Source organism: Poeciliopsis prolifica, unplaced genomic scaffold (genome assembly GCF_027474105.1).
Source record: "Poeciliopsis prolifica strain line A6 unplaced genomic scaffold, Auburn_PproV2 SCAFFOLD060, whole genome shotgun sequence".
Lineage (NCBI taxonomy): Eukaryota > Metazoa > Chordata > Actinopteri > Cyprinodontiformes > Poeciliidae > Poeciliopsis > Poeciliopsis prolifica.
The window spans coordinates 2,368,739-2,393,194 of record NW_026562435.1 but is presented as its reverse complement, the minus strand read 5'-3'; the positions used below and the strand labels follow the sequence as shown (position 1 = coordinate 2,393,194).

Here is a 24,456-nt window from a genome sequence, read left to right as displayed (position 1 = left end):
CTTTCAAGTCTTTTCTGATTCATTGGCAGAGACGTAAGCCCTTGGCAGAGGATTTGAACAACGGGCACCGCCTCGTCGAGCGTCGGCTGGCACGCAGGGATAGGGGGTAAGCAGGCGCGCGCTCCGGCAAAATGTCACCTTGCGTTAGCCGTGCCTCCCCTCCACCCCCTCTGCTTACCCCCTATCCCACCTCCCGCTGAAAACAACAACAAAACAAACAAACTACAGCTGCATATTTCCGTACCAGGCACCGGCCTGTCGAGTGTGATGTACGCAACCGACCGGTATCTTCCCCAGCAGAGCTCAGATTGTTTTGATATTTTTATTAAGATGTCCTCAATCATAAATCACCTCAAGGGGAGTGTAAGGGTGTGGGGGGTTGGTGGGAAGTGAGGCCTTTTCCCTTCTGCTCTGCACAGCATCAGATTACAAGTAGAAGACGGAGTTATCGGACGTCTCACCGCGTGTCTCCCTTCTTAACACTTCCTCCAGTGTCAAGACTTAAATTCAGATTACTTTCAAACATTAGGAGAAGGCAGAATATAATATCCATAACATTATGTAAATGGGCTCTTGTGTCACGGCTCGGACTGTAAAGCAGCCTTCTATCCTTCATCTGCTTTTATCAAAGCTTGAGGTAAAAACGGTCAGACAGGCCGGAAGCACTTCTCGCAGTGTCAGGGTTTGATGTCATATCGTTTTAAATAGGACATCACTGCGTGCTATTGTGCATCTCACCGTGTTATCGCCTCAAAAAGGGGGCACGTTAATGTGTTGTTTAGGGACAATACCGTGTCCATTTGCATCACAATATGGTTTCCCTTTTTCTCTCCCTCTCTCTGTCTCTCCAGACTTCTCAGCAGCCGCTCGGTGCTCCTGACTCAGGCCCGGCAGAGGCCGAGGCGTTCCGCCGCTGCACACGTTTCCGTGTCGTGTTAACTTGCCAGTGTGCGCAAAACTGTCAGGATCCCTTAAAGGCTTTGGATGCTATGTGTAATTCCTTTAACACAAGACTGTGCAGATATCCTTATCATTGAGGGGAATGGCATGCTCATGCCACCCTGCATCCCGCGAGCCTGCACAAGGCAGCTGGTAATTCATTTAATTTATTCAAGCTGACCCGCAGTGTGCTTCTTCCGCCTGCGTCCGGGGCCGGGATGTATGGCTGCCTGGACGCTTGACCGGACAACGGCGAGGTCATTTATGACAAGACAGAAAGTACAGCATCTTCCACAATCCATATCAGAAATAGAACAACTTGAGTTATGATAATACAGATAAACTTTATTTAAGCAGGTTTGTCCCACTGAGATCAAAAGATCTCTTTTACAAGAGAGACAACTTGTGGGTGATGAGATCTATCGTGGTCTTAAATACATTCAGATACTCGTGTTCTAAGTGGGGAAGCTGAAAGCGTTCTTCCCCAGTTCTGTTCTGACAGTAGGAATGCTAAAAATCACAAAGTCTTGAGACGAGAGGTTGTAGGCCTGTTGTTCAAAGGGGCAATATCATGTATTTTCTTGGCATATAGAACCATTTTATAAATCAGCAGTTCTGAAGTTCTACTAAGTGTTTGCTAATGGCTGCTGGCTAGTCTGTAGGAGCTCAGCGGGGGCTGCTCTGTGAGGCGGAAGCTCAACGCCTGGAAACTGCAGCTCCAATGAAGAGCTGTGCCTCAAAGGCGGGGCCAGGTCTACCCAGAACCGAGCCCCTCGTCCACCCAGCTGAATAGTTGCAACAGGAGATTAAAAGATTTCTTATACATGCATAAAAAATATCAATGAAAACACTCCAGGTATGCATTTGATGAGGGAAAAATATTACAACATGATGCAAAGCTAAAAAAAAAAAAATCAATACTACCCCTTTAAATTGAACAAAGATGAAAGATAAGGTATTGTCAACTTAACAATGGCTTTATAAATAAAAACATGCCAGTGGTCAGTGCAGCAGACATGCAGAGACGGTCATGTTACCTTAATACACAGTGACAGAGACGGCGATGAGTTCCCATGTCATCTGCATTTTGTCTAATCCTCCTCAACAAATAATCAAACCCAAATCAGATCCTCTTCGCTCTCACAGCTGACCACGTTCAGCACTCTGACTTGCAGCTGAAAGTTGTTGCTTCAAAGCGAATGTTTCTATTCCCATTCCCAGTCTGAGGCATTGTGGGTGTTACTCTGGATCTCCAGTCAGTGCAGACCAGGAGCTTTATCTCCCCTCATGGATCAGGCCACTCATTATGAAGTGGACTCCTCTAATGAGCTACGACTGGACAAAGGCCTTGGCTTGGGTTCAATTCAATATGAGGTTTGGGGGTAATAATAAGGTCGGTCCAGTTCTGTATCCGTGCTCGATAGGAATATGTTTTCCAAACTGACTGATGTGCAGCAACGTTGGCATCTTTTATGAGCATTTTTTATTTTTAATTTCTAGCTAATTAGATATATAACGTCATGATAATTATAAAGACTCACATTGATGAAGAGAGTTAGATAAACTGGAAAACTCAGGAGAAGAATTTCTTATTATTTGGATTAACCTTTAATACTTTAGATAAGTGTTCTCTGTACTATGTATGATTGAGGTATGATTTGTAGTTTATCTTTATAAGATAATTTAAACTTGTAGTCTAACAAACAGACTCGCTGACACTCAGCTAACACCCGATCGTATTTCAGTGGACTCCCGCCTGTTCGTTGCAGAATTTTCTGTGGACCGTAACTCCAAGTTATTGTAGAAAACTTAGCTATTTGCTGTTTTTTTGTAGCACATTTGTAAAATATTGAAAATAAAATGCAGCTTGATGGTCTAAACTACCAAGGAACAGTGCTACTTGACACTCTGTTGGGGTGTGTCCTGTCAGGTTGTTCGTTTCTTAGTTTTTAACCCAAACATACAAAAACAACTTGTTAAAGAGCATGCAGGGTCAATGCGACCCCGCCGGACAGCACACAGGTAAAAGACTTCTGGGGTTCAATTGACCCCATGGGAGGGTAAATACATTACAGCCGTTCAATATATCTGATGCAATAGCATATGCAACTGATCTTAAGCAGAGCAACAATTTTAATGGAAACTTCTGAGAGGCAGGGTGGAAAAAAGATGTGTTTTGGAAGGTTTTTGTGCTTGAACTTTCCACCATAAAGTCTACATTCACCTCAAAATGGGTGTTAGGGAAGGGAAAAGAATCCAGTTATTTGAATTCATCAATGTGTTACCTTGGACCTGTTTATTTTTTAGTTTAGGGGCAAAGGTGGCGATGGTGTTAGGAGTTTGTCTTGTAAATGGTGGGTTGCTGGTTCGAATCATGTGCTCTCTGTCTCAGTCGTTGTGTCCTTGGGCTAGACACTTCACCCGCCTTGCCAACTGGTGGGGGACAGAGGGATCAATGGCACTGGCCAGCCTTGTTTCTGTCAAACTATAATGCAGCTCACTACCATCAGGGTGTGGGTGACTATCTCGTATGAAAAGCTTTCAAGTCCTCTGGACTAGATAAATTGCCGGGCAAGTACATTTCGGTTCATGTGTAGAAATAAAAAGTCTTGACTTGAACAAAGTCGTCTCTTTAAGTCCCTGTCGGGATTCAGAGACGTCCGTCCCGTAGGAGATCGTAACCTTTCTTTCTCCCATTTGCGGTGAAGCCTCGCCGCCGGATGAAGGTAGAAGACAACCCGGTGGAGGTGCGTTCTGCCCACAGACCCACCTGTTTCACTTCCCACAATCTGCTGCACCATGTGGACCCCCAGATGTAGCCTGCAGAATAATCCACATTCCCACACTCGTGAAGGTGTCCATCTGGCTGCGCAGGCACTCGGTAAGCCTCGGCACCACACAGGCCCGGTGGTCACTGTTGCCGTGGGATTTAGGAGAACACATCTACTCTGTCTTTGGAAAGGCCTGAAATGGAGGTGGTGCCGGGCTAAGAGTGACCCGGTGGTGACAGGGAGCTAAAGCAGAGAGGAACAGAGCAGAACTCGCAGAAAAAAAAAAAAATCACAAGAAGTGTGATTGGACTGCACTAGCTGTGCCTCAGGCTCCAGTTTGGCACCAGAGGCGCCACTCTGCAGCTCCGCGTCACAGCTGCCAATGTTTAAACAATCAAAATTAAAAGTTTCCTTTGCAGAAGAGAATATTATTTCCTGTATTTTCCACTGACTGAACACAGACAGACCTGAGAAGCATTCAATGTAAACAGTTTTTATTTGTTTCCTCTTAGAAAAACTTTTCCACATAGTGGTTCAGAAAACATTCAACCGTTTCACAAACAGAACAAATTCCTATGCAGATAGATTAGGTAGACTGAAAGATATTGTTTTATAAAAGCAAACAATAGGTAACAATATAACCCACATTTTGACATCCATCCATCAGTGGTATAAATGACACATTCACATTCATTCTGGACTCTGTTGAAATATCTTTTTTTGCAATGTGGACCAATAAAAGATGCTGCTTCACTGAATCTTAAAATCATTTTATGACTTTGGGTGTTAGTCCAAGTCGCTCTCTAAAGCAATCCATTCACTTACAAAAAAAAAAAAAAAAAAAAAAAAAGCAATGTTCCTGTGGATGGAAGGCCTGCATCCTTTGGAAGACCACGTCCTTTAAATGTCTCAGGATTTTAAGGAGCTGACTTGTTAAAACTTCACTCATTTGCATAGACATGCTTTTTAATCTAATTTTTGCAAAAAAACAAACAAAAAAAAACTGTTTATTCAATCAGTTCTTTAATTTAAAAAAAAAAAATCACACTCCTTTTTTTACCAGCTTCTGTTTAGCACTGCAATGATTGCCAAGCAACACAATATACACCGAAGTAAGGGCTGGAAGAAATTTACATCCTGGTCAACCGGGTAGGCCTCGTCCTCCAAGGGACTTAAGCCCTGAAATAGGACACACCCTACTAATAACTGTCTAATAACTCAAGACAGATAGCTTCAACTTCCAACCTTCCTTGCATCTGAAAATCCAAAGTTTCTCTTTAACCTCATTTTAGTGGTGAAAAAAGTAAAGAATATGTTGATAAGCCTTAAAGGTGCTTGAACTGTGCAGATACGTTGTTCCCATTTGATGGATAAAGACATATCCCAACGTCTAACCTGTTGCGTTATGCTAGGCTAAGCTAATACATTGCTTAAGTATTTAAGTGAAGGCTGAGGATCAGCAGCTATGCCCAAAAACTACACAGCAGCTGCTGACGCCGTAGCTGCTGCATGAAGATAATCTGGAGCGAATCTGATGATAATATAACATGAGGGTGACTTGTTAGCACTTTTCTGTCTGTCTCATAATGGTTTGTGTTTCCTCGGCTTGTGTCTCTCTGGGAAGCGTTCCTCTCATTTGTGGGGCAGCAGCGGGACAGACGTTGCTCTCGCCCCCGTCCTCGTCACCACTTCACGGGCTATTCAATTAGCACAAGAAGCATGGGAGATGGAGCCATAATGGAGCTGATGAGATGCACAAGGACAGGTGACACTAATCAGAGCGGCGCCCCATTGTCTCTGTGTGGGCATCATTAAGGAAAGAGAGCGATTTCAGGCTCTTTTTTTCCTCTCTCCGAGCACGCACACACTTTCTCTCTCTTATCATCGGCTTGCAACTCGTGCAAATGTGCTTTCTGAACAAAGTGTGAGGTGAGTGGGTGATGCTGTTTTCAGCAGACGACACCCAAAAGAGTCAGGGTTTTTGTGAGATCCCTTTTGATTCAGAAGGCGACGAGGCATTCGCTCTTCCCCACGTCCGGGTTCTTGTCGTCTCCTCCGCCGGTTGACATTTGACCCGCCGCAGGTGACGCTTCAGATCTTTCCCAGCATTCCCCCCGTCTGCTTCTTGGCTGAACTGTGAAGGAGCTCCTCTCCGCCTGCCGGTACCGACCGCTGAGGTAACTCGACAGGCACCTGGGAAAACACCAGACACAAACCATCACCGTTTCCACAGCTCCCACTTTAACGGCCACGACTTTCAAAGCCTTTTCAATCGGAAAGACAATAAAACGTGACATTTGGAAGGGCTTGCAAAATCAGAAATGTGGGGTAAATTTTTATGTCACCTAATTAGTAAAGAGACTCCACCTGTGTTTGATGTGATCTCAGTTCTGTGAGGACGTTAGAGGTTTGCCCAAGAACATTAATGAACAAATAGAAAGACGAAGAGCATGGAACACAGCAGACAGGTCAGAGATAAAGCTTTGGAGAACTTTATAACCATACTTTGTGATATATTGTTAAAAAGAAACCTGTTTATATCTGTCAGTAACTCTATAAAGCTTTCATGGAGCCACAAACACATAAACTGCTCTTGGAAAACATTCCCATATGAAACAGGTTTTTTTCAGGAGCCTCTTATGTCCGTCATTAAGCTGCACACAGTAACTGCATTTAGTCATGTGTTTGAGTTTACTGACATTTACTGATGTTCTCGTGGAGCAAACCAAAAATATATATATTGTCAGTTTTATTTTATTATTCACCGTCAATAACTGCGGTTTATCACGAGAACTATAAATCAAAATTCTTATCAGGATAAGAAGTTGTTCACAATAAACGATAAACAATACGATAAATGCCCACCCTCAGCTGACAGGGCCGTCCCACCGGACAGTTTCCTCCTCTGCTTAGATCGCAGGAGGGTTACAGGTATGAATAAACAGAAAGTGAACCAAAGACACAAAAAGTTCTTGTAAAAAAGAAAATGCATTTGTGAGAGAATTTTTAGAAATCTCATCCACACAGACACGTCTTCCTTGTGTTCTGCTGGTTTCCATTTCCCCTCTTCCTCCCCAGAATGTGGTTTTACATGGTCTAAGCCCCGGCAAGGCAATGCATTTCTGTCTAATTAGCCACATTCAAAATGAGATCAAATGACTTTATTAGTGGAACAACATAATCCTAATCTCATTAATAAGAGTATTTCCTCTTACTAAGAGCGTCTTTACAGTGTTTGGGAGACTCCTGCTGAAGTCATTCTGCTTTAATTTGCACGATGTGTCCATTCAGTTGAACTTAACCATGTCTAACCAAATATTAAAGGAACCTGTTGCCATTTCCTGCAAAGTTTCTGTAAAGTGAATCAGTGCCGTTGTACACAGTGATCTTGATTTGCTTTATATCTTGAGATTGAGATTTGGAAGTATTTCATTTGCTTAAAACAAGAAAACAAATCAAAAATTCTCAATATCGACTGATACGAAACGCTTATATGCTGATGTTTTTCAGCCATATTGTTCTGCTCTGCACTGCTTACTTAACTTATGGCCTAAAACTAAGGCAGTAAAATCAGAATTAAAGTACGCAGGGTTCACTTCAAACGATCATTAAAGTTTATTAGTCGGGTCGGATCAGGTTGGACGTTTTAGCTCTGATCTGAACTACACTGATTGGTGCCAGCATCAATCAGTGAAAACGGACGAATGTCCACTTGACACCAACAGTACTGGTTTGAAACAGTGGGGAAAAAAAAGTCTGACTGTCTCGCATATAACACGCACCAATAAAGGGTGAGGAAAATGATTGCGTGGTCGCTTCCGGAGTCACAGCAGCCGCGACGGAGAAAATCCGTCTTCAGTCGTGATAAAAGAGCTCTGTGCCATTCATGCTGCTGCATACTAACTATCTCAGCAATCAGTTCATTATCATTAGGTCTATGTGACTGATGGAAGGGCTAATCGTGATAGCTTGACTCCGAGGTGGTCGAGCAGCAACACTTTGTATCATTTCCTGCAATCAGCAGCCACTTAATATCAAGACATACACCTTTCAGTGGTGCCTGGCACCCTGATGGAAGGCCGGCCAAATCAGGACTCATTATTTCCAGCCGGACTGTTTGAACTATGAGAGTTAATATGTTTTAATTTAACATTTTTAGGAGCTGGAAAGCACAGTGGACGAAGGCAGAGAGAGAGAGAGAAAAAAAAAAAAAAAACTCCCCCGGTAGATTGAGAGAATGGATAACCTCGGCCCACATAGTAATTGGCTGCAGAGGCAAATCAATGGCCTGCATCAGAATTGAAGCATTCTGCTTGTTTACAACATCTATCATTTGTTCTTATCAAGCGTGATCAGAGCAATTTTCCCTCCCTTAATATAGGTTTGATGGCACAAAGAAAAGCTCAATTCTCCCAGAATTGGAAAACACATTTCTTGCGCTTTGTTTGTTACTAAACTGTCAACAGATAAGAGAGTCCACAGTATCAATTCGGGGGGGTTGGGAGGAGGACTGGGGGGGATTCATCTTCCAATTGCGCTCCTGCGTTTTCCTCTGGAACAGCTGGAAATATAGTCCAGAAGAGAAGCCTTTGCTTCAGAGCGTTTCCGCGCAGAGTCGGCTCCGACTCACAAGGATGTGCAGTTGCCACTTGGAAAAGGCTCCCATATATATATATATATATATATATTATATATATATATATATATATATATATATATATATATATATATATTGCTCTTACACATCTAGAGAAGGGCGACCCGTCCTCAGGCAGCTCTCCAAACTGCTGGAGACAGTAGCGTGAGGTGAGAGAGCAGTGTAGGCCACTTTGTATCATGTCAGCGCTTGTGCTTAGACGCCGTCTCCACAGTGTCCCTTGTCACCAATCACATCCTTTTAAACCACCCAGGGAGCTCGACGCCACCCCACCCGCGCACACACACACACACACGCACGCACTCCTTATCTGTCAATGCCGCTTAAATAATGTAATTAATGACTTAATTAACATTTCCATAATCTATTTTAATAAATCTAACACGGCATAATGAGAGTTTCTAACCTCCGGGCGGTGGCATATAAAAATTCACAGCGCGGCGCTGCGCGGTCAGGGCACTGTCTCAGCACCACACACTCTCACCATGACAGCAAAAGGAAGGAGAGGGCGCATATTGTGTGACAGCCTTCCGAAAGGCGGTTCCAGGCTGACAAATGTCATGTGACTCGGTGAATGTGTCCACTGGGCGACCTGCAGCGGGAAGAGGAGGGCGAACCGAAGGAAGGACCAGTTTGAAGGCACGCGAGCGCCCACGGCAAATAAGAAAAAATAATAAAAACTCGCCGATCCTTGAAACTGAAGGAACGAGACGTTTTACTCTGAAAGCACAGAGTTCTTTTCTTTTGTTGTTTTTTTAAATGTGGGTAAACAGTAAACAGGAGTCTTTAATGTAAACTGGAGTCTATGACATTTTAAGATGAAATGAAGAGAACTTATTCACATACAGAAATCAAATGTAAGGTTGGCATAGCATGTTTACTTTTTAATTAAAAAATAAAAACAACAAAAATCATATAAAGTTGTGCAACTTTAATAAAAAATATTTAAAAAAGAATATTTGTTCAAAATATCACTATGATGTGACTGTATAAAGTCAAACAGATAATCTGTAAGCAGAGCTAACTAGAAACAACCAATCAGAACCAGGAGGCGGGCCTTAGCGCTGTCAATCACCTCGCATTGGTCTCATCATTTCCGTTCTGATCTGGACCTTCCTGATAGCATAGCATCAGGAAGAAGCTATGTTAATTTGCATAGAAACCGATTACAGCAGATAAAATGTTTTCCTATACAACAAGTACACAAGCTTGATTGACAGCACTAAGCCCCTCCTCCCGGCTCTGATTGGTTGTTTTTGTTTGGGAGCCCCTCTTCAGATGGCAGTAGCTCAGGGAAGAGCAGGAGGAGATACATCTCTGCAATTAGCATCTTAATTCAACTGTAGCATTACATAGTTAACATTACTAGCGTAGCGGTCTCCATGTGTAGACCTGCATGTTTTCTTTGAGATTTCCAAAACCCTGCCAACATTTCTGAATCTCATGTTTCATGAAACTCATGGATTGAAAACTCAAAAGATTAAAACCGGAACAACTTCTGGTTCTAAAGCCTAAAGTGGTGTCGTCCAATCAGGTTTCCCTCCGACATCTAATGCTGTGTTTTCTGAATTTCTTGCTGGGCTTAGTTAATGTTGTGTTTTTGAATATGTTGTCACAATAAGCAACAAATCAATTAATTGCACCATAAATTAAAATGAGCCCAATAATTTCCATTTGCATGATTTATCATTTTTTATCATTCAAATACTGGATGCTAAAAGTTCTCAGTCTGGTGTTCTTGTCTCCACCAGCCCTTTCTTTGAAGGCCAATTTTACTTATAGACTTCACAATTTATTTTATTATTGTTTCTGTTGTTTTGTTTATGTATGTCAGATATTTAGAATGTCTTCTTGTTCCAATTGTTCATTAGGATTTAAAATGTATTGATCTTTGAGAATTTGTTCTTGCATCATTATGCCACTGAGACTTGAAAATGTTATCAAAACAATAATATTTATCACAATAACTTCTGGGACAACTTAGCAAGAATTGCTATGGTGACAGGCCTATTGTTGCAGCGTTCTTCATGTTGTCGTTGCGTTTCATGATTTGTAGATGCCGTTTGAACTCCAGGGCCACCGTATGAACGAGTGGAGGACATGAGCAACAGGAGGAGATTAGAAGGCGGAGTGACGGGTGGGAGTCACGGGGTCGTGGAAGGAGGGGCCGCTCCTTACAAGGCCTCACAAACCCCGGGGCCGACGTGTGATTGAGATACACACTGACAGGGGGCAGCAGGAGGCTGGCACATCCCAGGCAGTACGAGCAACACGCGGGGGCCACGGGGTCTTTAAAGACCACCAATCCTAATGAGGGCGCCCACCAACCCGCCCTATTATTCTGGTAATAACACAACAAAGCATCAGTCAGTGGAGAAACCTGTGCGGAGCAACCTGTGTTTCCACCCCCTGACAATCCTGAGGCTCTGCTCTTTTCCTCACAAGACACTCAGTGTTGTTTTTGGTTTTTTTGTGTTGTTTTGGGGGTTTTTTTGTCACCGATTCTTACAAAAATAGGTGTTTGCTTTTCTAACCACGGCACATCCTCGCCGCGCTCCGGGAGTAGAATACCTGCGGAGGAGAAGTGCCAAGAATGTGGCCTGTTGGAGGCGGCTGAACACGCTGTAAACAAACCCGTTTCCTGTCATAAAATTACAGCTCATTAGCAGCGTGGACAAGGCCTTCAACAACATAATGATGCAGAAGCTCTCCACCGCTGCCACCGCATTTATTAATTACCAGCTGACTTGCCGCATTCCTCGCAAAGGCAGTTAATAGGCGGAGAAGGAGAAGTTATGGGCCTTGTTGAGTTAATTACAAACAGCCTCTCTTCCTCCAATTTGAGACAAAACACCGAAGGAAGGACGCACGCACGCACGCAGAAGACAACTTTTGGTTTCGCCGCTGGCGCAAGAAGCAGTTGCAGTTTATCTGAAGGTCCTCTCTGCTGTTACAAAAAACAAAAAAAGAGAGAAAACATTAACTGGGGATTCTTTTTTCACGAAGAGCGCCTCTTATCTAAATCTCAGCTATTGCTTGTCGCGGGGAAAGGTGGAGAGGTCACAACGGAAACATAGGTCGATTTTCAAAAACAAGTATAATGAATTGAAGTTCTAAGTATCCCAACTGAGTAACTGAGACTATGGCAATTACTGATTACATAAAACAGTTTTTTTCCCCTCTCTCTCTCTCTCTCTCCCTCTCTCTCTCTTTTAATCTGATTACGGCGTCCACCATATGTTGCTTTTCTAATCAGAGAGTAGATATCTAATGTAATATTTACGAGGCGGATGTTAATAAAAACAGACTGTTCATTTACTAATGGTGTACAGTACAGCAGGCATCAATCCAATTAGCAATATCATAATAAGGGATACGCTGAAAATAAAACGGAGGGGGCGATGCTGTGGCTGGGGGTCAGAACTAACTAGTTTTTACAGTTCTTTGGATGAGGGAGACATCATGTAAACATAAACACACGTGTTATTAATAAGTGTTCTTTAGATAAAGTGTAACTAGGGAAAATGAATTCCTGATAATTGATTAGAAGTGTACCAGGAAGGGATCGCTCTACATTAAAACATTGTCTTTCTTGCCAAAGAGAAGTCTTTCTCACAAAGCACCGATTTATGTGTGGCTTTTGTCTATTAAAGTAATTGTGAGCTTGCATTAGTTTGAAGGCATTGTTTTAGGACTTTTACTTTGAAGTAAGAAAGGAAGCAGCTTTTCGGTTGCACTGAAGCTGCAAACCCATTCAAGGCCTCCTCCAACATCTTCACCGTCTTTAGTCAAATACTTTGGGTAATCAGTAAAATAAAACATTTTTGATAAGATTAAAAACTGTTTGTGGAGTCTGGGAGACATTTATGTCGGCAGACATGAAGAAAAGCGTCTGACTCTGATTTGTGTTACATCTACACCTGTTGGTGATAGAAACACTGAACAGCAAGAATTAAACTCTGGACCTTGTTGCTACCAGATACCTCATCCCTTCATTTCAGCTTCCAAAATAATTTAAAGCAGCTCACAGTAAACACTTAACTTTATCAGCAACTTTAGCTGCTTGTAAAGTTAGTCGGTAAACGTTCAGCCTGAGTCTGGACTGCAGTGTTGTAGACAAGGCCACATAACCTGAGACCAAGTCAAGACCAAGACTAGCACCCTGCGCTACCTGAAACAATAACATGTGATATGCAATCAATATTGATGATCAAATTGATATGAAAGACTCACATTCCCATGAAAACACCTAGATATTAAATACTTAGAGCTGAAATAAAGGTAACCAATATTAAAAGTAGAACAAACTCTTTATTCTGCTTATCTAAAAAGATCAAATGCCCTGGGCATCTGCCCATATCAGAAGTCATAAAACCAAAAATGACCATTCTTAATTTTCTCAAAGCGATCTCTCATCTCGAATGTCTCATCTTGAATGTGTAATTACACCCAATTAGAGATATAATAGTGTTATAGTTTTCATTATTATTTATTTTAATTTGTTGTGACTTTTTATTGCCTGTTTTATTTAGTTTTAATTATTTTTTAGAGTGGGCTTGTTGGTTTGTATGAGTTAAATATTGTTTAGTTTTTCCATACTTTGTCTCTTATTTAGGTGCAGAATTCAAAAAGGTCAAAGTATTGGATTGACAGAAATTTGCTAGCAGCTGACGTAAACTGCTTGCGTTGGGGACAAAAAAAAAAAAAAGATTTTCTATCAGTACCAAAAGCTAATAAATAAGTTCAAAAATATAAAAACCAAGGGCATCATATCTATAACTTCGATATACTTTAGTCGGTTGTAGCTACTGCTTTTCCCCGTTAATTATCGTTTCTATTTATTTCAGGTAATGAAAAGCTTTTCTCAGTTTCAGTCTTGGTTATTTGGTTAGCTTTGGTTAGCTGTTATAACCTTGGATATTGTATGACAAAATACTCACATGACGAGCAGCAGCTCCGTCAGGAAGCCAAAGAGGGCCGCTGCCACTTTAAAGGTGATGGGAGGTGAAGGGTCATGGAAGGCCGTCATCAGGCTGTGGACCACGAAAGGCGCCAGTCCCATCAGAAGCAGCACGGTGATCAGGACGAGCCACATCTTCCACTGGGAGCTGACCGACCGCCATGGAGACGTCCTCTGCAGCTGGTACTGGAGAAGAGAGCGAGAGAGAGAGGGATCATCACATCTGATTTCACTTATCACCAGAAACTTTGTCAACTAAAGGAAGAATAACAAAAAAGTTCAAAATAATTATAAGAAAATGTTGTTAAGTTCGTGAGCCAATTTAGTTGGGCTCAAATATATAGCTTAAAATGTTTTTTTTTTTTGTGTTAACTTTGTTATCATTAACAAATTGTTTTCTAGTTCCTTTATCAGATCCAATATACACTCCTTTCCCAAAGTTCACACCGCTTTTAGCTTTTGTCACATTTTATCACAATTAAATACATTTCCGTTACATTATCTGGTTTTTATCATATTGGGAACAGAAAAAGATTCCAGAAATTCTCTCAAAAAAAAAAAAAAATGGACATTTTCGAGTTTGAAAAGTCAAAAATGTTTGTCTTTTCAAACTCAGAGTTGTTGTTTTTTTCAGAAAAGTTTCTTTCTGGAAAATTTGAGAATAATCTCAAATTTTTGTATTTATTTTATTCTTGAAAAAAGGAAATACTGGTAATTGACTTTTGGAGCTCAGAAATTTCTTTAGAAAATATTCAGATTTTTTGGTAGAAATTTACTCCTTTTTTTAACATCTACAATGGATCGACCACACCATCATAGGGTCAAAGTATGCCACACTTTAATTTTTTAGTATTGAAAACCACGTGTTATTTTCATTCTAATTTGCAATTATGTTCCTCACTTGATTGGTCTATCACAAAAATATCAACTCAAAATTTGTGTTTGGAATGTGAAAAAAAAAAAAAGCTACAGGGATGCACATACTTTAGAGCATTAGTTCATATTAGCCTTCTGCAGCTAACAGATTTAAGATTATAATAATAATCAATTTCATTTATCATCCTCAGCTAATAAACATGGTAACATTTTTTTGGCAGTTAGCTGTTATTAGAAGCTATTTACATTGAAATATTTCCCGTTTATGTCCATAAATGTACTATCACTTCAAGTCAACTCCAATAAGCTGTAAACAGCTGACAGATCTGGAAACACATTAGAAATAGTGATTTATTTATCTTTTTATTTAACTTTCTCATTTAGCATACAGTTACAAAACTGAGAAATTACAGGCAGAGATTTTTATTAAACTTCTAAACGTATCGCCTACTTACAGAGCGCTTTGCACAAATAGCTTCGAGACCATTGGCCGTCTATATTCCCACTAAACTTCAAACATCCAGTGTTCTGCAGCTTCAGACAGTAAACATGCTGCGAGTTACAAAGCTAAAGTGGAATATAAAGTTCCTATAAGACGACCTCCTGTTCAATGTAGCATGACCCCTTGGTAATAAACCACAGTCGGAATAAATTTAAACTAACACAGCTTTCACTTTAGGTTTAGAACTGTTATATATAACACACAAAAAAAAAAATCAACACAAGAATAAAAACACATACTCATGCATAAAAAACACTAAAAGATGCATGCAGTCATTAAGCCCGCCTGCAAACACCGCCTTAAGTCCTGGGCAAATATGGCTTTGCTCTGGAGACAAACCAAACCACTTAAACAATGTTTGATTAGCGTCTGGAATTCATCTGCAAATGCACACTCGCCTCAGCCTCTTTCATGGCGGCTATTCATTAATTAGATTCTTTGTGCAACTGAGCTATCCTCAATGTTTAAGGTTACATCAGGCCCCACTAAGTGGCTGGCTGATAACAGAATGCATCCATCTTCATTACTCAGGCTGCTGTGTCTGGGCTTGCTCCTCCAGCAGTGCTCTGTGTCAGTGGGCTCTGAAGAACTCAAACATTTCATCACACACGGATCCTGAACTTTTTGGATTTGAGTCACTCTGACTAGATTAGCGGGTTGCAGTTTTTAATTCTTTTGAAGTTTCTTGCTTACATTTGGAGGCCATGCAGGCTGACAAACAGCAGCATCGTGTGCAGGTTGTTAGAAAAGGTGTCGTCCTCTTAAATCAGTGCTTCTCCAACTTTTTCAAGTTATGACCACTTGACCCGTCTAACAAACACTCACGGACCACCTCACTTGAAACTGCCGCTGCAACAACACAACGTTTTGTTTCAGCATTACGGGAATTAGAGAACTAAACGGAAAACCTTCTTAATAGACCAACAGCCAAAAGTAATGTAATCAATGATATGACTACAGTTCAAACTTTATGTGACATTATGTTGCTTTGATTGGTCGATCTTTTATAGGAGAACCATAACTAAAATTATGAGCAGGATAACTTATAAATGCATAAACTGTAACCCCAACTCATTACCATCACCACCAGTGTGTGGAGCATTACTATAAAAATTAAATGCCTAAAAGGTTTTAAAAAGTTGTAAAGCACAAATAATTGCATGGCGTTTCAAGAAAGAGTATTTAAGGAGGTGGAAGGAGTTGTTGGGGACATTATGTATTTTCCAGACACATACAGTCATTTATACCACAATCAAGTAACTGTTACCTTCAGTCGTTGTGTGAAAATATATACAGTATTTATATATACTGTATTTATATATACTGTATATATATATATATATATATATATATATATATATATATATATATATATATATATATATATATATATATATATATATATATATATATATTTGACTTTGCGGAACATCCACATGTGACACCTTGAAACTGATGTGAAATTGTCATAAAATGAAGTCCTTGGCTTTTCTAAAACCCTTTAGTTTCATTTAATGGATTTGGTGAAAAATGCCATCTGACTTTCAGACATATTTGAGATTTTTGACAGACTGCAGCAGGTAACATTTTCAAAACAAACCAAAAACAAACCAGATGAAGGCCAGCCGCAGAGGGGCCAATAACTGAGTGGATTTTCATGTTTGTTTGAAACAAAAATTCATGTATGTGAATTTCTCTGAACATGAATTAAGTGCTGTGGTGTTTTTTAGTATGTTTACGGCATATTGCCATGGATTGAAGTTGTTCAAAATTCAAACATTTGAATTGGGCTGCCAACCAGCACGCTTTCAAAGAGACTAACCCTGGTTCCAGTGAGTGTTGCTGGTCATGTGGTTGATTGTAGTGGAGAAATTTGAACTTGGGCGCCACGTTTTCCTCAGCCGAAGAAGAACATTTGTTGTGCAGGTAGCGCACATTCATCAGCCGTCGACTGGGTTCCACAGCGTCTGGTTGTCACAGAGATCATCCCTGGATGCAGCTTGGACCAAACAGGTAACATGGTCGTGTTTCTACCCCCACACAGAAGTGTTACACATAATGTTTTTCTCCTGAATCGCTGTTGCCTCCCAGATATCTTGGAGGAATGTTAAATAATGTTCAGTGCTGCATTTGTTTAAACGATGGGTCAAAATTTCTGGCTGCGACTTTTTGGGGATAGCACTGTCTCCCTTTTGGTTTCATAGTGTGACAGCTGCTGTTCATTAATTATCTGCTTTCGTGTGTGTGCGTGTGTCTACTTCTGGACGAAGAGGGACTTATGTGGAAATATGCAGAAATTGTATTTGGGTTGACCAGCTATTAATATTGATTGTACATAGTGACCCACTTTTAGAATGTGTGGATTTAAATAATCCCAATACGGATGCTTCACTCCTCTATTGATTGATTGATTTAGTCTTTAAAGGTCAAAGTCACAAAACATGAGTGTGTAAACAAACAGTGTCGAATTTTAAAGTCATCCAAGGCTTTTGAATTATGGTTTGACTCTATGACAGCCGTAGCTCATGTGACAGATATCAATATACAGATGACAGGTTTTACCCGGAAGGGTGAAAACTCCAAAATTTCACATAGCAGTGAAAATACTAAACATTTCTATTTTGTTTCCTCTGATGTTCTGACTGATGCTTTGATTCTGTGCAAAAACGCAGTTCTTCAAATTTCTGGAAACAATTTTCTTTTTCCATTCAGGGTAACATAAAACGCTTAAAAAGCAACAAGCTGCGCCCTTACTTGTGCAGCTCTGATTTACTGATTTGGCCTTGCTGTCACTGAAAGAGGCTCTGATGTGTGAGACAGCATCACATTTTAAATACGAAATACAACATTTCACTTCATTTAATTGCTTTTTGTTTTTTATCCAAAGTTGTCAGTGACTTTGCAGTATTTTTCTTTTTACAAATAATTTAAAAGGTGGATATTATATAAAATTGATTGGTGTCAGGTGATGCAAATATACATTTCTTTTAATATATACAACATTTTCATCATAGTTTCTTGATTTTCCAATAATATATCACAGCTATTACTGTCTAGAAAACACAATATCTGTCTTTTAAAGAGGTCAGGGCAATTGATGAAAGGAGTTCAACTCTTTACCTCTTCAGTTGGGCTAAACCCAACTGAAGAGTATCCATTCGGTGAATATCTTAAAACATCATTTTACTTTATATAAAATACGTTTTTCCTTGAACTGTCCGATATTAAATCAGATTCAACTCTTCTTGAGGTCATTTCCTTTCTGTCCTCGGAAGTTAGTTTTGTCTTGTTTCAAGTGAACTAAGACATTTGCACTAGAAAGTAGAGCAAAATTACTTGATAATATTTAATGTTTTTTCAGGGAGGAAAAAGGAGGAAGTTTGTAAGTTTGGGGTTGGAGGGAGGGACTCTGCTGCAAGAGAGATTGGTGCACTTCACAAAACAGTCGACATAATGAGGAAAGAACATGGAAATATTGAAGATACACCTCAAGACCTTCGTCACAGAGCAAAAGCTTGGGCACAAATCGGTCTTTCAAATACATAAATACCCTTGTAAACCCACCACATTAGTCATAGTAACATAACGACAATGTCAATGCTTTAAAATAAAACCTCTTCTTTTGAATTATACATTTTGGTTTGCTAACTTTCTACAGTTAGAGAAAATGAGCAAACATGAGAATTTGAGTTCATAAAGACCATGCAGTCTGCTGCAAACAAGGTCAAAGCTGTAGTGGCTGTGTACAAAGATTTTAAGCAGAAAATGTTTGCAGTCCAAGTTGAGCCAGAGAAATACGGTGGACGAGTCGCTAAGTGAAGGACAAGGGCTAAAGGCACACCAACTGGTAAATAAAGGTGCTTTGCAGAAGAACAAACCCCCCACACACAAAAAAAATACAAAAAACAAAAAGCCATATATATAAAAAAAACACGAGATTCCTTGAAATTGTAAATAAAATCATAGAAACATGGAGACATAATCACATAAAAAGTTAAAATGAAAATTGAACAAAAGACGAAAATCCCTGCAGTAAGAACATGATGGAGACCAATCATTTGAGCAAATTGTACAGAACGAGTGTTTTAAACTTTTACACATGTACCACAATTATGTGCAGAACTAAAGTGGGGAACTCTATGTTCTGCCTCGCAACCTTTAAAAGTTACACATAAAACAAAACCAGAAAGACACGCATGACGAGGATGGATAAATCAGAATATGAGGACTCTGTGCTATCATTAAAGTGGGGGAACATTACTGTTTCTCACTGGAATACAGTGATGTTTGATGTTTTCAAAAAGGCATCATCCAAATTTAAACCTGCAGCTCTGGAACATCTAACCAAATAAGACCAGGACGAAGCCTCGATAAATGCCGTAGGAGTCTTTATGGCAGCAAATCTGACCATACTGGATTACCGAAAACACCTGTTTTCAGCACATACTAAAGCTATGCTACATGCTGCACAGTTTCCACTCATTAGCATTTTAAGCAGCAGACTGAAGCAGTTATAGGAGTCCATAGAGTCCAGTTGCCTGTGCCTTATCCAAAGTGTCAGTGTATGCTAAGCAGAATCCAGAAATAGCACCAGTCAAGGAAACGTCCTTTATTTTACACTTTTACTCTTAAGTTTTTATTTTGTAAGAAATTCTTCTGCTGCACTGTTTACTCCTTTATTTTCCACCCAGCAAAATAAAGGAAGGCCATTCTAGAACTTTTGCCAAGAAAAACAGGAACACTATCAGTTTCTTTCACTTCAAAAATAAACCTCATTCATATCCTCAAGTGTAACAGCACTGTAGGAAATGGTGACACATCTGCTAATGTGCTTTTGCTAACTTTTCAGAAATGTTCACAGAATCCAGGTTCCACTAAATTAATTTACCAGATAAATTTCAAAGTAATAATTTGCTTGGCTGTTTTCCAAACTTTCAGTTGATAAAGTTTGACCTCTGTGTTGAAATTTTGGTTTTCGACTGTTAAGAAATCTTTATGCTCTTGACATATTGTGTCAAGAGCATAATAAGTCTTACTACATTGATATCACACATGTAAGTCTACCATACCATATACCTAAGAAAGTGTTTCCTGTTACGGTACTTCTAACTTCTTACAAAGATCCATACTGTGCCTGCACTAGTGCAGATCTGAAACGCTTTTTTCTATTCTGTTTTGGTGCTTAGTAACCTTTAACTGGCTCTTATGGGCATATCGACAATCTCTTGTTAGATCTCCTGGTTTCAGGTGCAACATAAATTAACTGTGTAATGTGGAAATGCCAGGCCGCTCCTGAGACTCCTCTGTCTGTCTCCTGTGTACATGCCGTTTGTTTGCTAACATTAGGGATGAAGTTCCACTTGGACAAGACCAAACTCGAAAGTCTATTAACTTATTGAGATTAAATGCCTGATGCCTTTCCTTCCCATTTGCTCCCCTCAGCCCGCGTGGCCACTTCTCCTGACCGGCAGTACACCTCCAAAGCAGAAAGGTGATTGATGAGACCCATCAGGCTGCTCGGAATCTCTCCTCTCATTAGACTCCTTATGCATCTAAGCAGTTTCAACACACAGGGGGAGTGGAAAGCCGGGGGTTGGGAGCAAAAGGTTCGTCCGTTATTTGACTCTTCAGATGATAAGTACTCTTACTAAAATGTTACCCCACGTATTAAAGGAAGTTCATCTGAACTCTTTTGGGGTGGAAAACGAGTAAAAGGTGTAGGATTCCTACTTCCTGTGTGTCATAAGCGGTTCCATGACGGTGGCAGTGGATCCTCTCATTGATGATTCCCTTGAAGAGGGAAGGTACGTTGGAAAAGGAAAGAAGACTTAGAAAGTTGATGTATACACATGCACCACTAACAGATGTGCTCAATCGCATTAATGCAAGTGCTGCACAATATAATGAACTAATTGCCCAGGGAGGCTGGATTCACCACAGTTTCCTGGTGATTGCATCGCTGCAAATAAAGTGAGGTTCCAGCGCGTCCAGATAAATAACCTCATTTTATCTGACAATAACTAAGATAAATAGTCTGAACTGGAGTCCTTTATTGAGCTTGTGCTGCAGCTGTTTCATGTTTCCTTTTCAGCCTTTACCCCTTTAGGATTTTTTATTTTTTTTCAGGCAACAAGTTTGATGAATCTACCAGAGTTTGTTATAAGAAATTCAACAAATAATTATTCAGCCATGTGAATTGGGTATGGAATATTGAACTTTCAATGTGATAAAGCTGCCTATACTGCCTCAAATCTAGGAGTTTCTCAGCCTTGAAAGGATCGCGGTTCAGTAACGTCCACCATTATAAAACAGAAGAATTTTACACCCTTAATCCCAACATACACACAAACACAAAATGAAACACGGAACCATTAGAAGGGACATGCATACTTTACAGACATAAAAGGACTTTTTTCAGACAACCTGCTTCATTTTGTTATGTTTTGACCCACATTTAAGGTGTTTGAACTGTGCAGAGCTGTACGTTTCAAAAATTGTTTTTCAATTACAAATGTGCGCAAATCCTTGTCGCAATGCGGGTACTATCTAAAAAAATCCCAATTTCACAATTGTGGTGTTGCCATTAAATAAAAAAGTGCATTTAAAATCATATGTGAATAAGCTTGTTCACATAAGCCAGTGAGACTCCTGGTGACGACAAATGTAAAGACTTTTGAGATATATTCATAGTTTAGTCATGGCGCTAGCGCTCCTCATACATCAACCATTAGAGGAGACGCCGGTGTCTTATTCAGGATGGAGCGACAAGCCCCTCCTACTTGTGGCGTCCTGGACAAATTGTAGTCGCCGATTTTAGAGAAAAGCTACGAAGTCAACACTTTCGAATGACAAACTCAACTTTTGATGATGCACATTATCCAAATAAGCACCTTGCTGCTGTGAACAAACAACCTCAAAAACTTTTTTTTATCAAAAAACTTGAGTTTTTTCATTGCTGAGTATCCACTTCTTCTTATTTTTTCCAATTTTGCCCAACTTCATGATCAATAGAAACACAGTGGACCCCAAACCGTTTTCAGGAGCGCATCTGAAATAAACTAAATACAAAAAGCCAACTCCAAAAGCTGAAATGGCTACAGAGCAATGGTACTTGACAAAGCAGCCAATGAAAGGCCGCCATTTATTTTTCTTGCTGCTAATTAGCTTTACAATCAAAAGCAGAGATGAGGAAGACCGTGTTAGCTTCTGAGGTAGCACCAAGATGGCTTCCACTTTGAGTGTTAATGCATGGTAAGGCAGGTTTGGTGTTTGGACAATTAAAAATGGCAGCTATAGCATTTTTAGAAGGGGTCTCATGTATTTTTGGATTTTGGCTGTTCATGGGCAGCGGCTGTCTCAAACCCCCTCTCTACACCTGTAGGCATTAGTGCTACCTGTCATAGATCTGGATTACTCAAAATATCAAAATCAGAGTTAAATCCAGCTGTTTGATAAATCTGTTAAATGCACCGGTGCCACATGGGAACGTTAACAGGCGTTCCCATTGAACGGACGATGGAGGCCGTGTCCGCATCCCTGTGGGAAAATCCAAGACAGTGCATGCGAGCAGGGCAACAGAGGACGCATTGTGTGAGGGGTTTTGGGTGTCGGAGACAGGAAGAAGCAGACTTTGTCTGTACAGGGTGGGGTTCTGGTCATCTGCCATCGGATAAGATATCCTGACAAGGCAATCGGAGGGAAACAAATTCTGCAGCCACACGGGTTCAACGCTCTCCTTCCTCACCCTGATGAGCTTTTGAAAAATGGAGTGCGGCTGAAATTGGTTTTGTATGAGGGGCTTCGGTTCTGTCTGCTGTCAGGATTATTGCCACCTGTCTTCATTGGCTGCAAAGGTCTTTTAATTAATCTGCCTCTCCTTCTTAGTGGCCAAAGAGGACAGAGTGAACGGCAAGCTGTCGGCTCTTCTCAGCACCAACGTGTCAGACCTGCTGCAAACAAGCACATGTCTGGTTTAGCAGGATACGGCTGTGATGCTGCAACCCCAGGATCTACAAAATATCTCTTCTTTCATTTTAACAGCAGGGTGATAATTAGGTATCTTGTTTAATTTAGGTAATTAAAGTGGGAGGTATTTTAATACAACATTGTATTAGGGCCACTAAAGTTAAAAAGGAAGATGCTTCTGCTAAAACACTTAATATCCAGAAAAAAACAAGGAAGTTGCTTGAGTTTGAAAACTGGAAAATTTGTTGAACAAAAAACTCTTAAATTTTGAGATTAATGTCAGAAATGGTCAAAGTTTGAAAAGTTGAACATTTGCCAGAAAAAAACTGAAACTTTGAACTCAGCCGCAAGAAATTTTCTAGAAAGCAACTTGGAAATTTGAAGAGTCGCTACACAGATGCTTGGAAACTTTTTACAAAAAAATATATTTTTTTTTAGTTTTAAAATATTGGAAATTTTAAACATTTCAAACTCAGAAATTTCTAGGATTTTTTTTCTAGAAATATCAGAATTAATCTCAAAATGAATTTTTCCCTAAAAAATTTGAACTTTTCAGACTCAGAAATGTCCCTTGTTTTTTTCTTTGAAAGTCACAGATTTTTATTCAAAATTTTTTCTAGAAAAGCTTTGACTTTTCAAACACCTTTTTTTTCTTGTTTATTGCCGTAAATGCGCTGCATTAAAAAAATAAAAAAAAATAAATCTCTCTCCAATGTCCCTAACACACTGTCGTTAAAATTGTCCTTCTGGTCAGTGAATCTGCAAACGGAGCTCTTGGGAGATTCCCTTTCATCTGAGTGTTAACATCTGCAAAATAATAATAAAAAACAAACTATTTCTATGACACGTTTCCACAGGAAGGTGACCCCAAAATCAGCAGATGTGAGCAGAAGCTGTGAGCTTGGAGCTACAGAATGAGATGCAGAATGGAGGGAAGGACGCAGAAGGATTAAAACGGTATTGGAAACCCTCGCCAAACCTATCAGTGTAAAAGTGTTATTACATGACCATCAGCTTTGTTACTGGAGCAGGAGAGGGGAGATGGATTCACAAGCATGGAATACTGCAGGAAACAAAACGAGTGTTTTTTTGTTTTTTATTTTGTTTTGTTTTTTTGCACAGCCGATATAGACCTCTTTCTTTCTTTTGTTCCTTGGGGCCTCCTGAGGTGGCTACAGACACCCGGCCTGACCTCCCACCGGGGGTCAGCACCTGTGTGCTCCTCTTGAGCGTTGCGATCACTTTGGATTTCCTGGAGTGAAGTTTGAACTTGGCTCGATGTCTGCTTCTCGGGGCATGCCCGGACACGCCCGATGAGAGCGGTTTGTGTTGTACACACTCTCCGCCGTTTCCTGTGGAATGCAAGCCGCCCGCCGTATGGTGCAGCCGGGTGCTTTTTGGGAAGCAAGACTGGAAACCAAGTCGCAGCACGCAGGTCACGAAACCACCTGAGAGGTTTCTCGGACAAAAAAACCCAGAGCTTTCTATTTCCTGAACAAAGACAATCAGATCATTCTCACCGCACGCCAAGGCGCTCTTAATCAGCAGCACTTTTCTATACGTTTGATTAAAGCAAAAATGAGCTGTTGCATCTCGAAGGACTTCTCTTCAAGTGAAGAATACTTTTTCATTTAGCAGATGCTCGAATGCGGCGCAGCGCCGTTGCCGCCCACAGGTATAATCAAGCAGAAAATTAATAATCCTTCTGCAGGACTACAATAAATCACTGCGCTTTGGACAATTAATAAAGGAGGCGAAGCTCAGGGTGTCTGATTGCGATAGTTAT

At 40.4% G+C, this 24,456-nt stretch overlaps 1 protein-coding gene across 1 annotated transcript in view; it reads right to left on the bottom strand.

The window, feature by feature from the left end:
* Positions 1–4,220: 4,220 nt before the first annotated feature.
* Positions 4,221–24,456, bottom strand: part of LOC129379720 (uncharacterized) — an 80,332-nt gene continuing 60,096 nt past the window's right edge. Inside the window, exons 4-5 of the mRNA XM_055060543.1 lie at positions 13,308–13,513; positions 4,221–5,903 (exon numbers count right to left, since the gene is read on the bottom strand). Coding sequence (XP_054916518.1) covers positions 5,711–5,903; positions 13,308–13,513 — 399 coding nt within the window. The 3' untranslated portion in view covers positions 4,221–5,710. The remainder of the gene's footprint in view (positions 5,904–13,307; positions 13,514–24,456) is intronic.